The sequence below is a fragment of the Apodemus sylvaticus genome, chromosome 15 (assembly GCF_947179515.1).
Source record: "Apodemus sylvaticus chromosome 15, mApoSyl1.1, whole genome shotgun sequence".
Classification (NCBI taxonomy): Eukaryota; Metazoa; Chordata; class Mammalia; order Rodentia; family Muridae; genus Apodemus; species Apodemus sylvaticus.
Genome location: NC_067486.1, coordinates 80,271,744 through 80,288,633, shown reverse-complemented (window position 1 = coordinate 80,288,633; position 16,890 = coordinate 80,271,744). Strand labels below are relative to the sequence as shown.

General features: G+C 47.0%; 1 protein-coding gene across 1 annotated transcript; it reads left to right on the top strand.

Annotated features, from left to right (window-relative positions):
• The first annotated feature begins 1,388 nt into the window (after positions 1-1,388).
• On the top strand, positions 1,389-11,166 carry Eif2b5 (eukaryotic translation initiation factor 2B subunit epsilon). The gene is made up of 16 exons (XM_052158665.1): positions 1,389-1,652; positions 2,569-2,693; positions 3,524-3,709; positions 3,791-3,968; positions 4,057-4,137; positions 4,390-4,467; positions 4,679-4,991; positions 6,589-6,734; positions 7,165-7,306; positions 7,438-7,539; positions 8,079-8,186; positions 8,332-8,422; positions 9,008-9,131; positions 9,856-9,981; positions 10,580-10,690; positions 10,829-11,166. Exons 1-16 carry the CDS (start codon positions 1,467-1,469, stop codon positions 10,886-10,888), a joined length of 2,157 nt encoding a protein of 718 aa, XP_052014625.1. The 5' UTR covers positions 1,389-1,466; the 3' UTR covers positions 10,889-11,166.
• The last annotated feature ends 5,724 nt before the right edge of the window (positions 11,167-16,890 follow it).

Genomic DNA, 16,890 nt, shown 5'->3' with positions numbered 1-16,890 from the left:
CAACCAAATAGTCCCCCAGGACGAACATGTATACTTTATTTTATTTTGGTTGTGTTTGCCTACTTGTTTGATCAGTTGTTGTCACGAGGCCATGCTGCAAATCTCACTTGTGATCCTCCTGTCTGAATCTTGTCGGAAGCATACGCCCTTAGGTAACATGTAGTACATTCATTGAATTGAAAATTTGTACTAAGCTTTTGCCTGTCTGTACTAACGTTTTCAAAAGCAAATGTCCTCATAGCACCCTCATTAACTGGGCTAAGAAAGAAATGACAGGTTTCTGAGTTCCACAAGGAATCTAAAGAGTTGCGACACACCAGAATCACAGACTAACAACTCTCTGCGGGAGAACATCTGCGGGGGGGGGGGGGGGGGGGGGAAGGAAGCAACTGAGGGAGTGGCCGAAACCTGCGGGATTAGCAGAGGTTCGGGTGCTGAATGGGCGGATTACTTACTGGAATTTTTGGTTTGACAGAATTCCGCCCCGGCTGCCTGCCGTTGCTTCTCCCGCCTTAAGATTGATTTATAAATTGCGGCCACAGTGTTCTTTTCCTAAACCCTGCTGCTCCGCTTTATCGTCTAGCCTGAAAAGCTTGCCACTACGCCCTAGTCCTACTCGGTTTACTGCTGCTCTTGGATCCAGCCAGCCTCGTCTGGGATAACGCTTGTGGAACTATGGAATCAGATGAGCTCTAGCACCAGTTTTTCCACTCACTAGTTGGCCGTGCTACCTTGGTCTGATTTAAGAGTTTAAGAAATTTCTGTTGCTCTAGGTCGAATTTCAAGCACGGGAGGGGGAGGTTGGGGGCTGGGGGTGGGGGAAGGAGGGGACATGACCTAGCCCATAATTAGTGCGTGCTCAGTAAAAATTTACTGCTTGCCTCCACGTTCAGTGTTTGTGCAGATGGTGGTTTCCCTCCCAAAGACGCCCTTAGATTACTAGACTGCAAGCGGAGAGCTACATTTTATTTTTAGATTTATATGGATGAGTGTTTTGACAGCTTGTACGTATTCCACAGGCATTCAGTACCCGACCGAAAGTGTGACTGGACACCCTGGAATTGCAATTGTGGATAGTTGCTTCTACCACGTGAGCGCTGGGCGCAGAACTTGGATCCTCTGCAAGAGCTGTAAGTGCTGATGAGCGATCTCTCCAGTCCCCGAGAACTACAAATTTTACGACGCTCTGGCCAGAGCAACTGCAGAGTCCTGCCCGGCGATCACAAGCCTACTCAGCTCGCTGAGGAGTAGACAACCTGCACCACCCAGTACCGCCCATTCCTACGAAACCAGCACTGGACAGCCACGCCCAGACTCAGGGATGGGTGGGGCCTGCTGGTACACGCATGCGCACTCCTTCCTCTCTCCTCTCCCTGTAACACACCTTCGCGTTTTGACTGCGAGTCCTTTTTGTCCCCTACTGGGTGCCGTGTGGCTTCCCGTGGACGTGCTGGCTGCGGAACAAAATGGCAGCCACCGCGGCGGTGCCTGGCGCTGCAGCCGGCCGAGCGAACAAACGCGGCGGCGGCGGCGGCCCGGGCGGCGGTGGAACCCAAGGTGCGGAGGAAGAGCCGCCGCCGCCCCTCCAGGCGGTTCTAGTGGCTGATAGCTTCAACCGCCGCTTCTTCCCCATCTCCAAGGACCAGCCTCGGGTGAGCACCCGGCACGCGAGCAGTCTGCGGGCCTGGAGGGTAGCGGGGCTGCAAGTTGCCACTGCAGCTGGTTAGTGGAGCGTGCTCTGAAAGTTACCCTAAAGTTGAGAGTATCTGGCTGGGAAAAGATGGAGGGACTGACTGAAATCTCGATGGCTGTCCGACCAGATGAATAGCTTGCAAACATGGATTCTCACAGAGCCGTCTGTCTACCCAGCCTTGGGAAGGATGGAGAGGGCTGTGTGTAAAATCGATGCTTGAAAGAAGCCTTCCCATGGGGATTTAGTGGCGTAAGAGGGGCCTCCATTACCTTTAACTCTGCAGGACATGGGCAGTTTAAAAAATTGTTTCAGAAAAGGTAATGGTAATGTATACCTAAAGGAAGAAAGGCTAGATCTCGGCCTGGTGTGGGCTGTTGTCCTCCCTTCTGCTGAAAGGGGAACCGAGTGGGTTGCTATCAGCCTCGGAATTACTTAGACATAGGAAATTAGTATTGGGCTTGAAGACCACCTGGTCACTCAGCAAGCCATGCTTCACTCAAACAGGGATTTGCCTTGACTTAATTCCTAAGGCTAATGACTGTTACTTTTTTGACAAGTGTTTGAATGCTTTCTGTGACTCTTAGTAGCGATAGAAGGAAAGTCTATGAAGAAGACCGTAGTGCTTAGAGTTCTAGAGCTATGGCTCATTTGTCCTGAATGCCAGCGCTGGTCTCCTGTAACAAACATCTGTGTCTGATACCATGCCTACTAGGCTCAAATCCCAGTCAGTACCTTACACTGAACCTTAGAGCCTGTTTGCTTTAGAATAAAAGGATAAAACAAACTCTAGTGTCTGCAAGCACTGATGAAAGATTGTTGCAGTGGGGTACCCAGAATATTCCAGTCCTCAGACTTTCTCCTATGCTTCCGTACAGGTGCTCTTGCCCCTGGCCAATGTTGCACTCATTGACTATACTATGGAATTCCTGACTGCCGCAGGTGTGCAGGAAACATTTGTCTTTTGCTGTTGGAAAGCTGCTCAGATCAAAGAACACTTACAGTAAGGCTTCAGAATTTTTCCTTTCCGTGGTGGTTGCCCGTCCCTTTCCTGTTCTTCCAGGAAGGAGTTGACAAAGTAGAGACGTGAGGAGGAGAAAACTGAAGCTGTTCTGAGCTCATGTAAGGTTCAGTGTTTTCCTCACGTGTCCTGAGGTAAGCTGCTAGAGCTTCCTTTGCCTTGAGGTTCCAGTGACAGCAAAGTTTGTTCCTGTGAGTTTTGCTTTTTATTTGATGGCTCAGAGTGTATGTTATTGGAAGGGCATCTTTATTTTTCCACTGAATTTCCAAATACTATCTGTTCTGACCCCCAATGACAAGAACAAGCTCTTCCCCCTTGTCTTCCCCCCCCCACACACACACCTGCCCACCTTAGTTTCAAGCCCACAGTAAGTTCTTAAGAGATGCTTGTTAAAATTTGGAAGAGTTAGTCTGGGAATTTATGAGTTTGGGAAATAAAGACTAATATACCCAACATGTTTTCCATGTTACAGTGTTTAAAGTTGATATAGACTCAGAACAAGAAGATGACATGAAATACATATGTTCCTAGAATGCTTTCATACCCTAGACTTCTTAAGATTTTTAATTCAAACTCACATTTGAAGACAGGAGTCAAGGTAGAGAAAGGAAATGGCTATATTTCTCAAACACATAAAACTAATGATACTGGATGCTGAAACCATTCATTATGGTTCATACGTCTCTTTGAAGCCAGGGACGCTGGCAGGGGCCCAGGAAAGCCACAAAGGAATATAAACGCTGAATGGAGGTTAGAGGTGAGGTCTGTGATCATCTGTTTAATTTACTATTCCTCTCATCACATTCCTACAGGAAATCCAAGTGGTGCCATCCTACGTCCCTCAACGTTGTTCGCATAATCACATCAGACCTATACCGATCACTAGGGGATGTCCTCCGTGATGTTGATGCCAAGTCCTTGGTGCGCTCTGACTTTCTCCTGATATATGGAGATGTCATCTCAAATATCAATATTTCCAGAGCCCTGGAGGAACACAGGTCAGGCTGGGAAAGATGGCAGAGACAAGATTTAGGGACCAGCAGAGTCCTAAGACTAACTCTGCCTCTGGTTCTTGATAGGTTAAGAAGGAAGCTAGAAAAAAATGTGTCTGTGATGACGATGATCTTCAAAGAGTCATCGCCCAGCCACCCCACACGCTGTCACGAGGACAACGTGGTGGTGGCTGTGGATAGCACCACAGACCGGATCCTTCACTTCCAGAAGACCCAAGGCCTTCGGCGATTCTCGTTTCCTTTGGTAACGGGGTGTCTGGGGAACTCAGGTAGGAAAGGGAGGAGCTTCGAGATGAGAGGTGAGTTAAAGCCTTTGCAACTTCTCCCCTCAGAGCCTGTTCCAGGGCAGTCGAGACGGAGTGGAGATTCGATATGATTTGTTGGATTGTCACATCAGCATTTGCTCTCCTCAGGTGAACTCTCCAGAACAGGGCTGCATAGCCAAAGAGTAGACCTCTCGGGGTCTGTCATGGCTTCCTTTCAGGGCATCTTCTCCCTCTTTATCTCACTTGTTGTATGGCAGAGAGGTACAATTACCTTATTCCCAGTATACTGGGAACCAAATCTAGGACTTTTGTCCCACAGTCAATTATTATGGGTTTGATAGCTCTCTGGGCTTGTTACTGGTAAAGTACGTAACTGTATTGAGCTCTATTTCCCCACAGGTAGCTCAACTCTTCACAGACAATTTTGACTACCAAACTCGAGATGATTTTGTACGAGGCCTGTTAGTGAACGAGGAGGTGAGAAAAGTTTGCAGACCTCTACAGGGAAGGGTTTGTCTTACTCTGGTACCCTTTGGTTCCCTTTTGTGTTCATTAAGCCTGAGAAAGAAAACTCAGGCCTTTTGACTGTCTGAGAGGCAGAGAGGTGCTGACTAGGCTTAGAAAGGTGATGTACTTGGGGATTATCTTCCTGCCTTGCTTGATTGGGTAACCACCCCTTCTCATTTAGATCCTAGGAAACCAGATTCATTTGCATGTGACCACTAGGGAATATGGTGCCCGGGTCTCCAACCTACACATGTACTCAGCTATTTGTGCTGATGTCATCCGCCGATGGGTCTACCCTCTCACTCCAGAAGTGAACTTCACTGACAGCACCACACAGAGCTACACTCATTCCCGACACAACATCTACCGAGGGCCTGAAGTCAGCCTGGGACATGGCAGCGTCCTGGAGGAAAACGTGCTTCTGGGAGCTGGCACTGTCGTTGGTAGCAACTGCTCCATCACCAATAGTGTCATTGGCCCTAACTGCCACATTGGTGAGCACAGGTGGGGGACCAGCAGCGGTCCTGGGGCTGCAGTGTGTCTCCAGAAGCTAGGGAGGATGCCAAGGGGTGATCCTTATGAATAGGAAACTAGAATGGCTATCGTGAGGAAGGAGCAGAGGGATCGAGAGGTGGTTCAGCGCGTGTTGCTCTTGCAGAGGACTCTGATTCTGTTCCCAGTATTCATATGGTAGCTCACAACTCAAGTGCAGGATGATCCAGGGACTTCTTCTGACCTCCTCAGGTACCAAATGTACATGGTGTGCATGCATAATTCGGACAAGACACTCACACACTAAATCTTGGGACGAGAGAGAAGGAGGAAAAGAAAGAGTCCTCGAGCCGGCTGGTGCACATGTTGCTGTTTGTCTGTTTGGTTTTGAACAGCTGGCCTTGAACTCAGAGACCCAAGTGCTGGGATTAAAGGCATGAGCCACCACCCCAGTGCTGCCCACACTTACAGTCCCAACGCCTGGGGATGGAGGAAGGAGGATTACAGATATGAGACCATCCCGGAACTATATATCGAAATTTGTCAAAAACAAAAAAAGCAGGAGGGCAGGACAAAGGAATTTATTGGCTACAATTGTGTATGATCCCATCTGCTCTGGAGGATGGGTTGAGTCAGGGCTTTGTGGCCAGCTTGGGTTTTTTTGAGATGCGTTTTCTTCATATAGTCCTGGCTATTTTGAAACTCTGTAGACCAGGCTGGCCTTGAACTAACAGATCCACCTGAGTGCTGGGATTAAAAGTGAGCTCCACCACAGCTCTGCATAGTCTGTGTCTGGCTCTTACATTCTGTTCACATTTGTAGGCAAGATGAGAGGTAGTGTGTGCTAATAACCTTTGTTCAGTCATTGGAGCTTACAGAAGGCATTTGCTTGTCTTAGTGCTCTGGCCCCAGTGACGGCGAATGTAAGGCAGCGCTGCTTGTGGGCCCTCTATGTTCTTTTTTTTTTTTTTTTAAATAGTGTATTTATTATTGTTTTATGTACATTGGTGTTCTGTCTGTATGTCTGTGTGCAGGTGTTGGATCTCCTAGAACTGAACCTATAGACAGTTGTGAGCTGCCCTGTGGGTACTGGGAATTGAACCCGTGTCCTTTGGAAGGACAGTCAGTGCTCTTAACCGCTGAGCCATCTTACCATCTTTTTGCTCTCCCATAACTGTGGTATTCCTCTTGACAACTCACTTTGGCTGAAGAATATGAGACTGCGAATAGTAGTAGTCCTTAAAAGGACAACAGTAGGATTCAAATTCTGTAATACACAGAGAGGTGGAGTCATTGGATGCTCCTTGAGGGCGTGAACAGGATTGTAATAAGGTTTATAGTTCATTCTGAGAAATCCTGAGGGTTCTCAGATTAAGCCATATGTATAATGTAAAATTATTGTAAACTTAGTAGAGGATGGTCAGTTTGCTCTTGGGGCTGACCTTGGGAGGGACTGGATGTTTCTAACATTGGCAGGTAGAATATCAGCTAGATGGGAGCTGGGTTGGGGCTGGTGTCAACTAGCCTTGTCCTCTGTGAAGGACTCTGTTTCGGATGTGGAGCCCTGAGTGACCGGAAGTCCTCCTCATTCTGAGCCAGGTGATAATGTGGTACTGGACCAGGCCTACCTGTGGCAGGGAGTCCGAGTGGCCGCTGGAGCACAAATACACCAGTCTCTGCTCTGTGACAGAGCTGAAGTCAAGGAGCGAGTCACACTGAAGCCACACTGCGTCCTCACTTCCCAGGTAAGGCTTGTCCAGACTGTGCACAACCCCCGAACTGAATAGTGATTGTGCCAAGTCAAAAGGGACCGTATTCCCCTGTGAATAAGCCTGCAGTGAGAGCCCAAGTTTCATTGACCTTCTGCTTACCTTAGTATAAAACCAGAACAAAACAAAAAGTACAATTCTGATGTCAAGATACAGTTCTTCTCAATGTACTATTTTTTTAAAGATTTATTTATTTTTATGTAAGTGAGTACACGTGTCACTTTCTTCAGACACCCAGAAGAGGGCATTGGATCCCATTACAGATGGTTGTGGGCCACCATGTGGTTGCTGGGAATTGAACTCAGGACCTTTTGGAAGAGCAGTCAGTGCTCTTAACCGCTGAGCCATCTCTCCAGCCCCTCAATGCACTATTAAGTCTGTGCTACTTGATTGTTTTTTCTCTAAGGTGGTAGTGGGCCCAGACATCACACTGCCCGAGGGCTCGGTGATCTCTTTGCACCCTCCAGATGCAGAGGAGGATGAAGATGATGGCCAGTTTAGTGATGATTCTGGAGCTGACCAAGAAAAGGAGAACGTGAAGCTGAAAGGTGTGAGGTTCGGCAGGTGTGGGGTGTCTGGGCATCTCTCTGTCCCTAGGAAGGCAAGCTTCCTTCCAGAGAGGTGGCAACGGCGGCCTCTGCTGCTGCTGCTCCTTCTCAAAAGTCAATACGTGTTCCAGGTTACAATCCAGCAGAAGTTGGCCTTGAAGGCCAGGGATACCTCTGGAAAGCTGAGGATGTAAACTCTAAGGAAGATGAGGAGCTACGGCAGAGTCTCTGGGGTGAGCTGGACCTTACGCCTGCGCCTTCTACTTACTCTGAATAGTATTAGAACTTTGAATGCCTTGGAATCCACTTATTACTGCACCTTCAGTTCATAGTGACAGGACACAACTCTGTGTGTGTGTGTGTGTGTGTGTGTGTGTGTGTGTGTGTGTGTGTATGTGTGTATTCAGGAAGTAGAGGTGACGAGCAACTTGATGGAGTTGGTGCTCTCCTTCCACTGTGTAGGTCCCAGTCTGGTGGCCTCGTCGGTCCCCTCCTCTTCCCCACCCCCCTTTAAATGACACGTAGCCCACCCTCGCCTTGAGCTTGCTCCATAGCTGAGCATGATCAAGCTTCCTGACCCTCGGCGTCCATTTCCTTGGTCGGGTCACTATAGGTGCACATAGCGCACAGCACACCTGACCCTCGGCGTCCATTTCCTTGGTCGGGTCACTATAGGTGCACATAGCGCACAGCACACCTGACCTTGTGTGGTGGCCTCTGTACGTGCCAGTCATGCACTCGAGCCACCAGCTCCTCCTTTCTGTGTTCGTAGGACTCATGATCAAGATGGAGGAGGACAGTGAGACTGAAAGTGAGGGAAGCGTGGATCCTGAGGAGCCAGACAGCCGAGCAGGCTCCCCTCAGCTGGATGACATCAGAGGTGTGAACAGAGGGGGGGGGGTCTGTTCTCTGCTTGTAGCAGCTACCCCACCCCACCCTACCCCCAGAAAGGCTTTGGTGTAAAGTCAGAGCTAGAGCCTTAGAGCAGAGCATTCCAGAAACCTGAGTTTACTCTTTCCTTCCAGTTTTCCAGAACGAGGTCCTAGGAACACTGCAGCGGGGCAGAGAGGAGAACATCTCTTGTGACAATCTAGTCCTGGAGATCAACTCTCTCAAGTAAGACCAACCCTTCCTGCTTCTCCTGCCTGCCCTCACCCCCCCCCCCATGCTGCTGAAGGCACAGACCTTCCCTCCTGAGGAGGAGCCTGGACAGAAGGGGTGAGTGCTTGGAGTAAGGAGAACATTCGCACCGAGCCTCAGCGTAGATTTCTGTCACAGTCCTTGTAGTTTTAGAGCAGTGAACCCCTGGAGCCGTGCTGTATCAGCTACTTTTGCTGCAGCAAAATGGCCAAAATCAGCAGCTTAAAGGAGTGGCTGATCTTGCCTCCGAGTAGGTGGGCACAATTCACGGTGCTGAGTGCAGCTGGTCACACGGATGCGTCTGCAACCAGGCTGGCCTCGAGCTCAAATCCGCCTGCCTCTGCCTCCCAGTGCACCACCACCACCCAGCTCCTGTGCTTTTTTTAAGCTTGGGATCCCAGCCCAGAGAACAGTGACACCCACACCTAGAATGGTCTTCCTGCCTCAACCCAATGTGGAAATGTCACACATGTGTCCAGAGATTGGTCTGCTATGGTGATTTTTAGATCCTGTCAAATGGACCATCAGTATTACCCATAATTCACACTCATCTCCCCACAGGTATGCCTACAACATTAGCCTAAAGGAAGTGATGCAGGTCCTGAGCCATGTGGTCCTGGAGTTCCCCCTGCAACAAGTAGATGGCCTGCCTGACCCAAACCGCTACTGTGCCCTGCTGCTTCCTGTAAGCAAAGACTGAGGCTGCATGCGAGGGATTGAGTGGAGACAGCTAACCATCTTCGTACTGCTTGTCTCAAAAGCAGATAGGAGTAGGAAGGCTTGCTCTTGGGTATATGTTCCTTCTGGGTCTTTTCTCCTTGTCTTTGAAAGGTGGTTGGTTTCTAGAGGAGCATTAAGTGGTCCAAAGCCCAGTAACATTTAGTACTGAATGTTCTTTGAGACTCCTGAATTGAGAGCATTCCAGGCCTCCCAAAAGGACATTCATACATAGTACTGGAGCCAGCTGTTAGGGAACGTATCTGCAGTTCACTCTTCCAGGAAGTTGAGGCAAAAGAGTTACCAGAACCCAGGACTTTGAGACAGACCAGCCAAGATGACATAGCAAAAATTCTATCTCAAAGACCAAATAGTCTAAAATAACATGAAGAACAGACCTGGTATTACAGAGCCCACAGTGATTAGACCCAGAGCAAGATTAACCTCTAGGTTGGGGATAGGAATTTTGAGACAGCCAATAGCATTTATTTATCTGACCCCTTTCCCCTTCCCTGAGAAATGTCATCTTTTCCCCAACCTTGTGTGGGAACAGTTCCCATATGATCCGTGCTGCCTGCATCGTCTCCCGCTCATCCTTCCGTGTCCTCAGTATTGATTGCCTTTGTTGTTCAGCCGTGGGGCATGCTAGGGACTAGGATACCTTTCCACCTCACCACCCCCTTTTTCCATAGCTGCTCAAAGCCTGGAGCCCTGTTTTTAGGAACTACATAAAGCGTGCAGCTGACCATTTGGAAGCACTGGCAGCCATCGAGGACTTCTTCTTGGAACATGAAACTCTTGTTACTTCCATGGCCAAGGTGAATACCATCTTGAAACAGGCGTTGAAACATGCCTTCCTGACCCCCACAGAGACAAACCTGAGGTTAACTGGAGTCTAGCATAGAGTGTGTTCACTGCACCATCTGTCCGCAGGCTCATGCTTATTGCTAGAGTAATGCAGTGCAGACCAGGCTGATGCCGGTGAGGCAGGCAGCCGTGAGGGTGGGGGGTGAGGAGGTCAGCCTGAGGTTGCATGAAGCAGACACTCAGCAGGAGGTCCAGGAGGTTCTTAATACTGCAAAGAGTGGTCCACTTCTGTCTTTGTTTTGGGTGGACAGTGATGACATGGCCTTTGGTATATGTTTGGTTTTTGGTTTTGTTTTTTCCCAAACTGGCCTTAAACTTGCTAGGTAGTTCAGTTTGGATTCCTGAGCCTCCTGCCTCTGCCTCCCACGTGCTGGAATTACAAACATGTGCCATGATGCCTGCTCTCTTGTCTGTTTAGAAGAGGCTTCTTAATATGTGGTGGGAAGCTGAGAGCCTGGTAGAGAAGGTCTTCTCTGATATTATCCATTATATGTTCTACCCTCGCTAGATAGAGGGACCCTGAGACTCCCCTTTGCTGACTCTCTGTAGGTCCTGATGGCTTTCTACCAGCTGGAGATCCTGGCTGAGGAAACAATCTTGAGCTGGTTCAGCCAAAGAGACATTACTGACAAAGGCCAGCAGTTGCGGAAGAATCAACAGGTACGGTCTGCTGCCCTCCGCCCCCTGGATCCCCTGGTCCTCCACGCTATGCCCTGGGGCTCTGGCCAGAGCTGTTTATCTGCTAACAGGAACGTGGGAATGCGGTTCCCCCAGCAGCTGTCCTCTGTTTCCTTGCAGCTGCAGAGGTTCGTCCAGTGGCTGAAAGAGGCAGAAGAGGAGTCATCCGACGATGACTGATGCAACTGCGTCTCATCCGTGCACCTCATTGGCTGTCCTAACCGAGAGCTAACGGAAATCTAGCTACAGAAGCATGTAGCCACGACAGACTGAGAATTATTGGAACGGGAGTTGAAACTACAGTATTCTTCCTGCGGCTGGCAACCATGTACTGCTCGTCCTGACTGGAGTTCGGATGAGGGAAGCTAGACTGAACTGGGGGATTGGGGCTTGGCCAGAGGAAGTGCTTTGTGTTCCAGCTTTCCCTCAGGGAACAGTAAAGAGCAGCTGGTCCTCTCTGTTGTCTGTATTTGTTAATATTACAAAGAGGAGTGTACTGGGCTTCTCTGACTCCCATGATCAGCCAGGTAAGAAAGTTTATGCACTCAGCTGCTTTTAGCCAACACCTAGAGGAGAGGGAGAAGAATTGAAGTGGCCACAAGGTGGTGCTAAGCTACCTAATTGATTCCATTCCCCTGGCTCATGGGACATGAATGGCTGAGCTGCCTTCCCACGATCCTTAGACTAGTCTGTGACCCTGCAGTGATAGGCCAGCAGCTATTTCCGCAGCTTTTCCTGGTCGGGTGACCATGCCAGGCATAGTTGAAGCCATCTGCTCCTCTTGCCTTTTCCAGTCGACCTGACTGATACACTGGGCCATGGGCCACATCCATCTTAAAGGTGATCCACCAGTGTGGTAGTACACGTGTTTAGTCTAAGTACCCTGGAGGCAGAGGTAGGCAGATCTCTGTGAGTTCAAGGCCAGCCCAGTCTATGAGAGAACTACACAAAGAAACCCTCTGTGCATGGGTGGGAAACAGAGGAGAGGTGGATAAAGAAATGTTCCTGAGATGTTAGGAATCTTGCAGGGTGTAACTAAGAATTTTAACCTTATAGAACTCTGTGTGCTTCAATCCTGTGTCTCTGAAGTGGGCACTACCCTGGGAGCAAATGCCAAAAACAGACATGCTGCTAACACAGACGGTACTGTGCAGTGCGCTCTCTCCCCTTAGCTCCCAACCCTGTGAAAGAAGAGAGGCCCACAGTTTAGACTCAGTCATAGAGGCAGAATGTACTACTGACCTGACAGCTAGAGTTAGTCACTGCTAGACAGCGTCCATAACTCACACACACACACATAAAACACACATATACACACACACACACACACACCATCGTAGACAAAAGAAGTGCCTTTGTTTCAATTGAGTGGAGAGGAATAAGCTAAAAAGGGGGGCAGGGAGAAGGATACTAAACTTGACTTGAAGGACTAGTGAATTTTTGAAAGGAAAAACAAAAATCTTGGGACATACTAGTTAGCACTCAGAAAGTAGAAGAACGAAGCTTAAGAGTTTCAGGTTGGCCTAGGCTATGGGAGACCTTGGCCAGATACAGGATCTTAGATCTGGTGATCTGATGATTGCCTGGACCTCATGAGACAATTAAAAAGCTACGGGACATCTCTGATCCATTGCAACTTTTTAAGGACCCTTCTAGTAAGGGTAATGGAGAAGGCTTTACTGAATTGAGGGGAAGAACACCTGAAAGCAAAGATGCCAATTCTACATGGAAAAGTCCCTGTGAAGAAATCATAGAAGAGTGTGTCTGTAGGAAAACAGGAGGTAAATGTCAATATTTTGAAAAATTAAAAATGGAATACTAAGGGCTAGAAAGATGTCTCAGCAGTTAACAGCACGTGAGGGTTTTTTTTGTTTGTTTGTTTGTTTTTTTGGTTTTGGTTTTGGTTTTGTTTTGTTTTCAAGACAGTGTTTCTCTGTATAGCCCTGGCTGTCCTGGAACTTACCCTGTAGACTAGGCTGGCCTTGAACTCATTAATCCACCTGCCTCTGCCTCCCAAGGGCTGGGATTATAGGCATGCACCACCATGCCTGGCAACAGCACTTGTTCTTACAAAGGACCCAGGTTCAATTCCCAGCACTCTCTGAGCATGACTCCAGTTCCAGGGAGCACATGATATACAAACATGCATGTGAGCAAAACATTCATTCACAGAAATCTAAAGAAAAATTAATAGAGTAGTAAAGGGGGACTTAGGTGATTTTTTGTTGTTGTTGGTTTTTTTTTTTTTTTTTTCCGAGACAGGGTTTCTCTGTGTAGCCCTGGCTGTCCTACAACTCACTCTGTAGAACAGGCTGGCTTCAAACTCAGAAATCTGCCTGCCTCTGCCTCCCAGAGTGCTGGGATTATAGGCGTGCGCCACCACTGCCCAGCGACTTAGGTGATTCTTGTTGCTGGTATAGAGCGTTTTTAGTAAGAAATAAGCCAGTGTGAGGTCTAGGGCCTCAGAAGGAAAAGGACTGGAGATACAGAGAGGGGGGCTCACATAGAAGTCTGCCTATGAACAAGGTCCTGCGTACACATGCCATTGCCCCCGCCAAAACTAGCCAGGTGATTAGCTTCTCTGCAGAAACAAGCAGCTGAGGCTTTGACAGCAGGAAGGAGATCACCAAAGAACATGTTCAAGGAGGTCCTGAGAGCGCAGGGAGGGAGCCCGTCCGTGATCCTCGGATCTGTGTATAATGTCTGCTAATAAATGTCACCACAGGAAGGCAGGAAGTCATACAGCCAGTTTAAAGGTTAGTCCAGGCTCTGTGACACCTTGTCTCAGAAAAAGTCACAAGTTTCCAAACTCACAGCCAGTGGGTTCCTGGCATGATGAAAGTCCCCAAGATTCCAACGTGTCAAAGCCTCTGGAGGTGTTCAGATCGGTGAGTGTGGGATGCTAACGTGAATGTGCAGAACTAGGGAAAATGCTTGTTTTGGAACACCACAGCCACACAGTTGCTCGACCCCCTACTCCAAAACAACTCTAGGGGGAAAAAGATGTCCTTCGAATGTTGAAATTTTTCCTTGTCTTGAGCCTTCCACAGGAAGACTTTGTCCCTTTGTCACCCTACAGTGAAACTTATTAGTGACTTTTGTACCTAAACTTCTAACCTGCACTTTAGGGCCTTAAATGCAGCAGAAGCAGAAATCCAAACATTAGAAGAATCCTCCAATATAAAAAGACAAAAGCAAAATACACAAAATCAAGGAATCTCTGGTGAAATAAGATTATGCAGACTCAAAAGAGAAAACATTGTCCATAAAGAAAATGTCATAGAGGGGGAGAGTTGGAGTTCCCTAGCCTGGTATACTTTTTATTCTGAGTATGCATAAATAACAATATATTGGATAGATAAAATATGAAATATTGGATAAGTAGCTAGAAAGGTTGTAATATAGGAAATCTTGTAATGAAGTGAAATTGTTAGAAATTGAAATTAATATAATTAATTAATGATTATAATAATAATATAATAATAAATATAATTAATAATTAATAAATTAATTGAAAAGGATACAAAGGATTATTACAGAGATGCACAGGAAGTAGAAGGTGAGGGACATTCAGTTTAAAGGCTTGAGACTTTGTGAGAGAGGGGCATTACTTCTAGGGTGCCCGCTGAGGAGGAAGGTCGGCTGGGTGCTTTCTCTGTCCCCCTAAACTAGCAGGCTTTCACCTCAATATCTGGCTCCCAAGTCTTCATTGGTAAAATTGAATGAGATTTTGTTTTAAAAAACAACAAATACCTTCACATTTCTGAAGGAAAATTATTTTTCAACAAGCTGTGTGTGTAGAGGCACTGGGGAGAACACACATGCCAGCATGCCTGTGGAGGTCTTGCAGGAGGTCTCCTTCCACCATGTGGAGCCTGGAGATTGCCAGGCCTGGCCTTACGCTGAGGCACTGCACCAACCTCAACCTCAATCATATTCTAGACATACAGCTCAAAGAATCTGGGCATAAATCATGCCTACAGCCACAAGACCCAGTAAACAAACAAAACCTGTTCTTTCTAGGTGTGCTGGCACAAACCTGTGGTCCTTGGCAGTATTTCCAGTTTTAAGACCAGCCTGAGCTACATGCAGTCTCAGCCACAGAGACCCTGTCTCAGAAAACCAAATCCAAAATTACATTTTTCATTCTTGCTTTCAAAGAGACCTGTCAAAGGATGCAATGAGCCTTACTAAAATAGGAATAAAGTATCCAAGAAAACAAATCCAGCTTGGAGAAATAAAAGGAACTGTGGGGATGCAGAAAAGTCCCAGATGACAGCTGGGTAGACAGGCAGCAAGTGGTGTTCACCAGAGCAAGCAATGAGGCAGTCCAGGAACAAACCAAGCCGGACGCCCTAATAGATTGGACAGGGTAAACAGAATGTGTCTTCAAAAACTACTGCATTGGATGTACAAAATTATTGGTGGTTATGTTTTTAAAAAATAAAAACAAACCAAGAGAAGGAAAAAAATTGCAAAAAGAAACAAATAATATACCAAGCTTAGCAGTATACATTGAGAATTAAAATACTGTCAGTATTAAGTACTCTCTATTTAACAAGCATGGTTTCAGTATTTTAAGAAAGTAAAAGTGGTAAGTCAATAGGCAACGTTCAGAATGTATAAATCAAGACAGGTATCACATGCCTGTAACCCAGACACTCCAGGAGTGTACAGGCAGCAGAGTAGCAAATTCAGAGTCATCCTGGACTCTCGTTTTGTTTTTTTGTTTGTTTGGGTTTGGGTTTGGTTTGGTTTGGTTTTTTTTGAGACAGGGTTTCTCTGTGTAGCTCTGGCTGTCCTGGAACTCACTCTGTAGACCAGGCTGGCCTTGAACTCAGAAGTCTGCCTGCCTCTGCCTCCCAAGTGCTGGGATTAAAGTCGTGTGCCACCGCCCAGCAGGACTCTGTTTTTAATACTAGGCCTGGAGAAACAGGTCAACAGTTAAGAGGACTTGCTGTTCTTACAGAGTTTAGTTTCCAGCCTCTCAGCAGGTGGATCATAGCTTCCTGTGACTCTAATTTTTTTAAAAGATTTATTAATTATATGAGTACACTGTCACTGAGCCCCTGAGACTCTAATTCCAAGGGAATTAGACCCTCTTCTCATCACCTCAGATACCTATAATCTGTGCGGGTCAAAATAAACCTTGAGGGCTGGAGAGATGGCTCAGTGGTTAGGAGCGCTAACTGCTCTTCCAGAGGTTCTGAGTTGAATTCCCAGCAACCACAGGTTGCTCTCTTCAGGTATGTCTGAAGACAGCTACAGTGTACTTACATATAATACATACATACATACATGTTTAAAAATAAAAACCTTGAAAAGTTTTAATGCATTTTAATTATGTGTAGACATTACTTGGAGAAAAAGATTAAATGAAGGATATAAACCAGAAGCATGTAGGGGCTGGAGAGATGGCTCAGTGGTTAAGAGCACTCACTGACTGCTCTTCCAGAGGTCCTGAGTTCAATTCCCAGCAACCACATGGTGGCTCACAATCATCTGTAATAGGATTTGGTGCCTTCTTCTGGTGTGTCTGAAGACAGCAACAGTGTACTCATATACATAAAATAAATAAATATTTAAACTGAAAATGTATAATTTCTACTCATTGCTTTCTGCCTATAATCAAAAATTTGGTTATGATGTAATGAGGAAAAATCTAGAAAAGTATATAGATGTCAGATTAAGAAGGGCCTTGTGTATCATGTTGAGGGTATATGAAAGGCATATTGGGTAATGTGAAGCGGTTTCTGAGCAGAAGAGGTGACTGAAATGGCTCCTGAAAGAACTCAGAAGCCTGAGGCAGGAGGATTATCAGGAGTTTCTTTTCTTTCTTTCTTTCTTTCTTTCTTTCTTTCTTTCTTTCTTTCTTTTTTTTTTTTTTTTTTTTTTTTTTTTTTTTTTTTTGAGTCAGGGTTTCTCTGTGTAACCCTGGCTGTCCTGGAACTCACTCTGTAGACCAGGCTGGCCTCTAACTCAGAAATTCGCCTGCCTCTGCCTCCCAAATGCTGGGATTACAGGTGAGCGAGCATTACCACGCCCGGTGTTGTCAGGAGTTTCAAAGCCACCCCTGACTTACATTGCTACAGCTGGGAAGCTGAGCCACCAACTGACTGTACCTAGTTCTGACGTCTACTGGCCCAATCACGCATGCTTGCACCCTCCTTTTTCTTTTTTTT

What these genes read in the sequence shown, in the direction of transcription:
- Eif2b5 (XM_052158665.1), top strand. Translation starts at nt 1,467, where the DNA reads ATGGCAGCCACCGCGGCGGTGCCTGGCGCTGCAGCCGGCCGAGCGAAC. An exon ending in CAGATCAAAGAACACTTACA is followed by an intron (nt 2,694 to 3,523) that starts GTAAGGCTTCAG and finishes ACATTCCTACAG; the next exon opens with GAAATCCAAGTGGTGCCATC. An exon ending in CTGGAGATCAACTCTCTCAA is followed by an intron (nt 8,423 to 9,007) that starts GTAAGACCAACC and finishes ATCTCCCCACAG; the next exon opens with GTATGCCTACAACATTAGCC.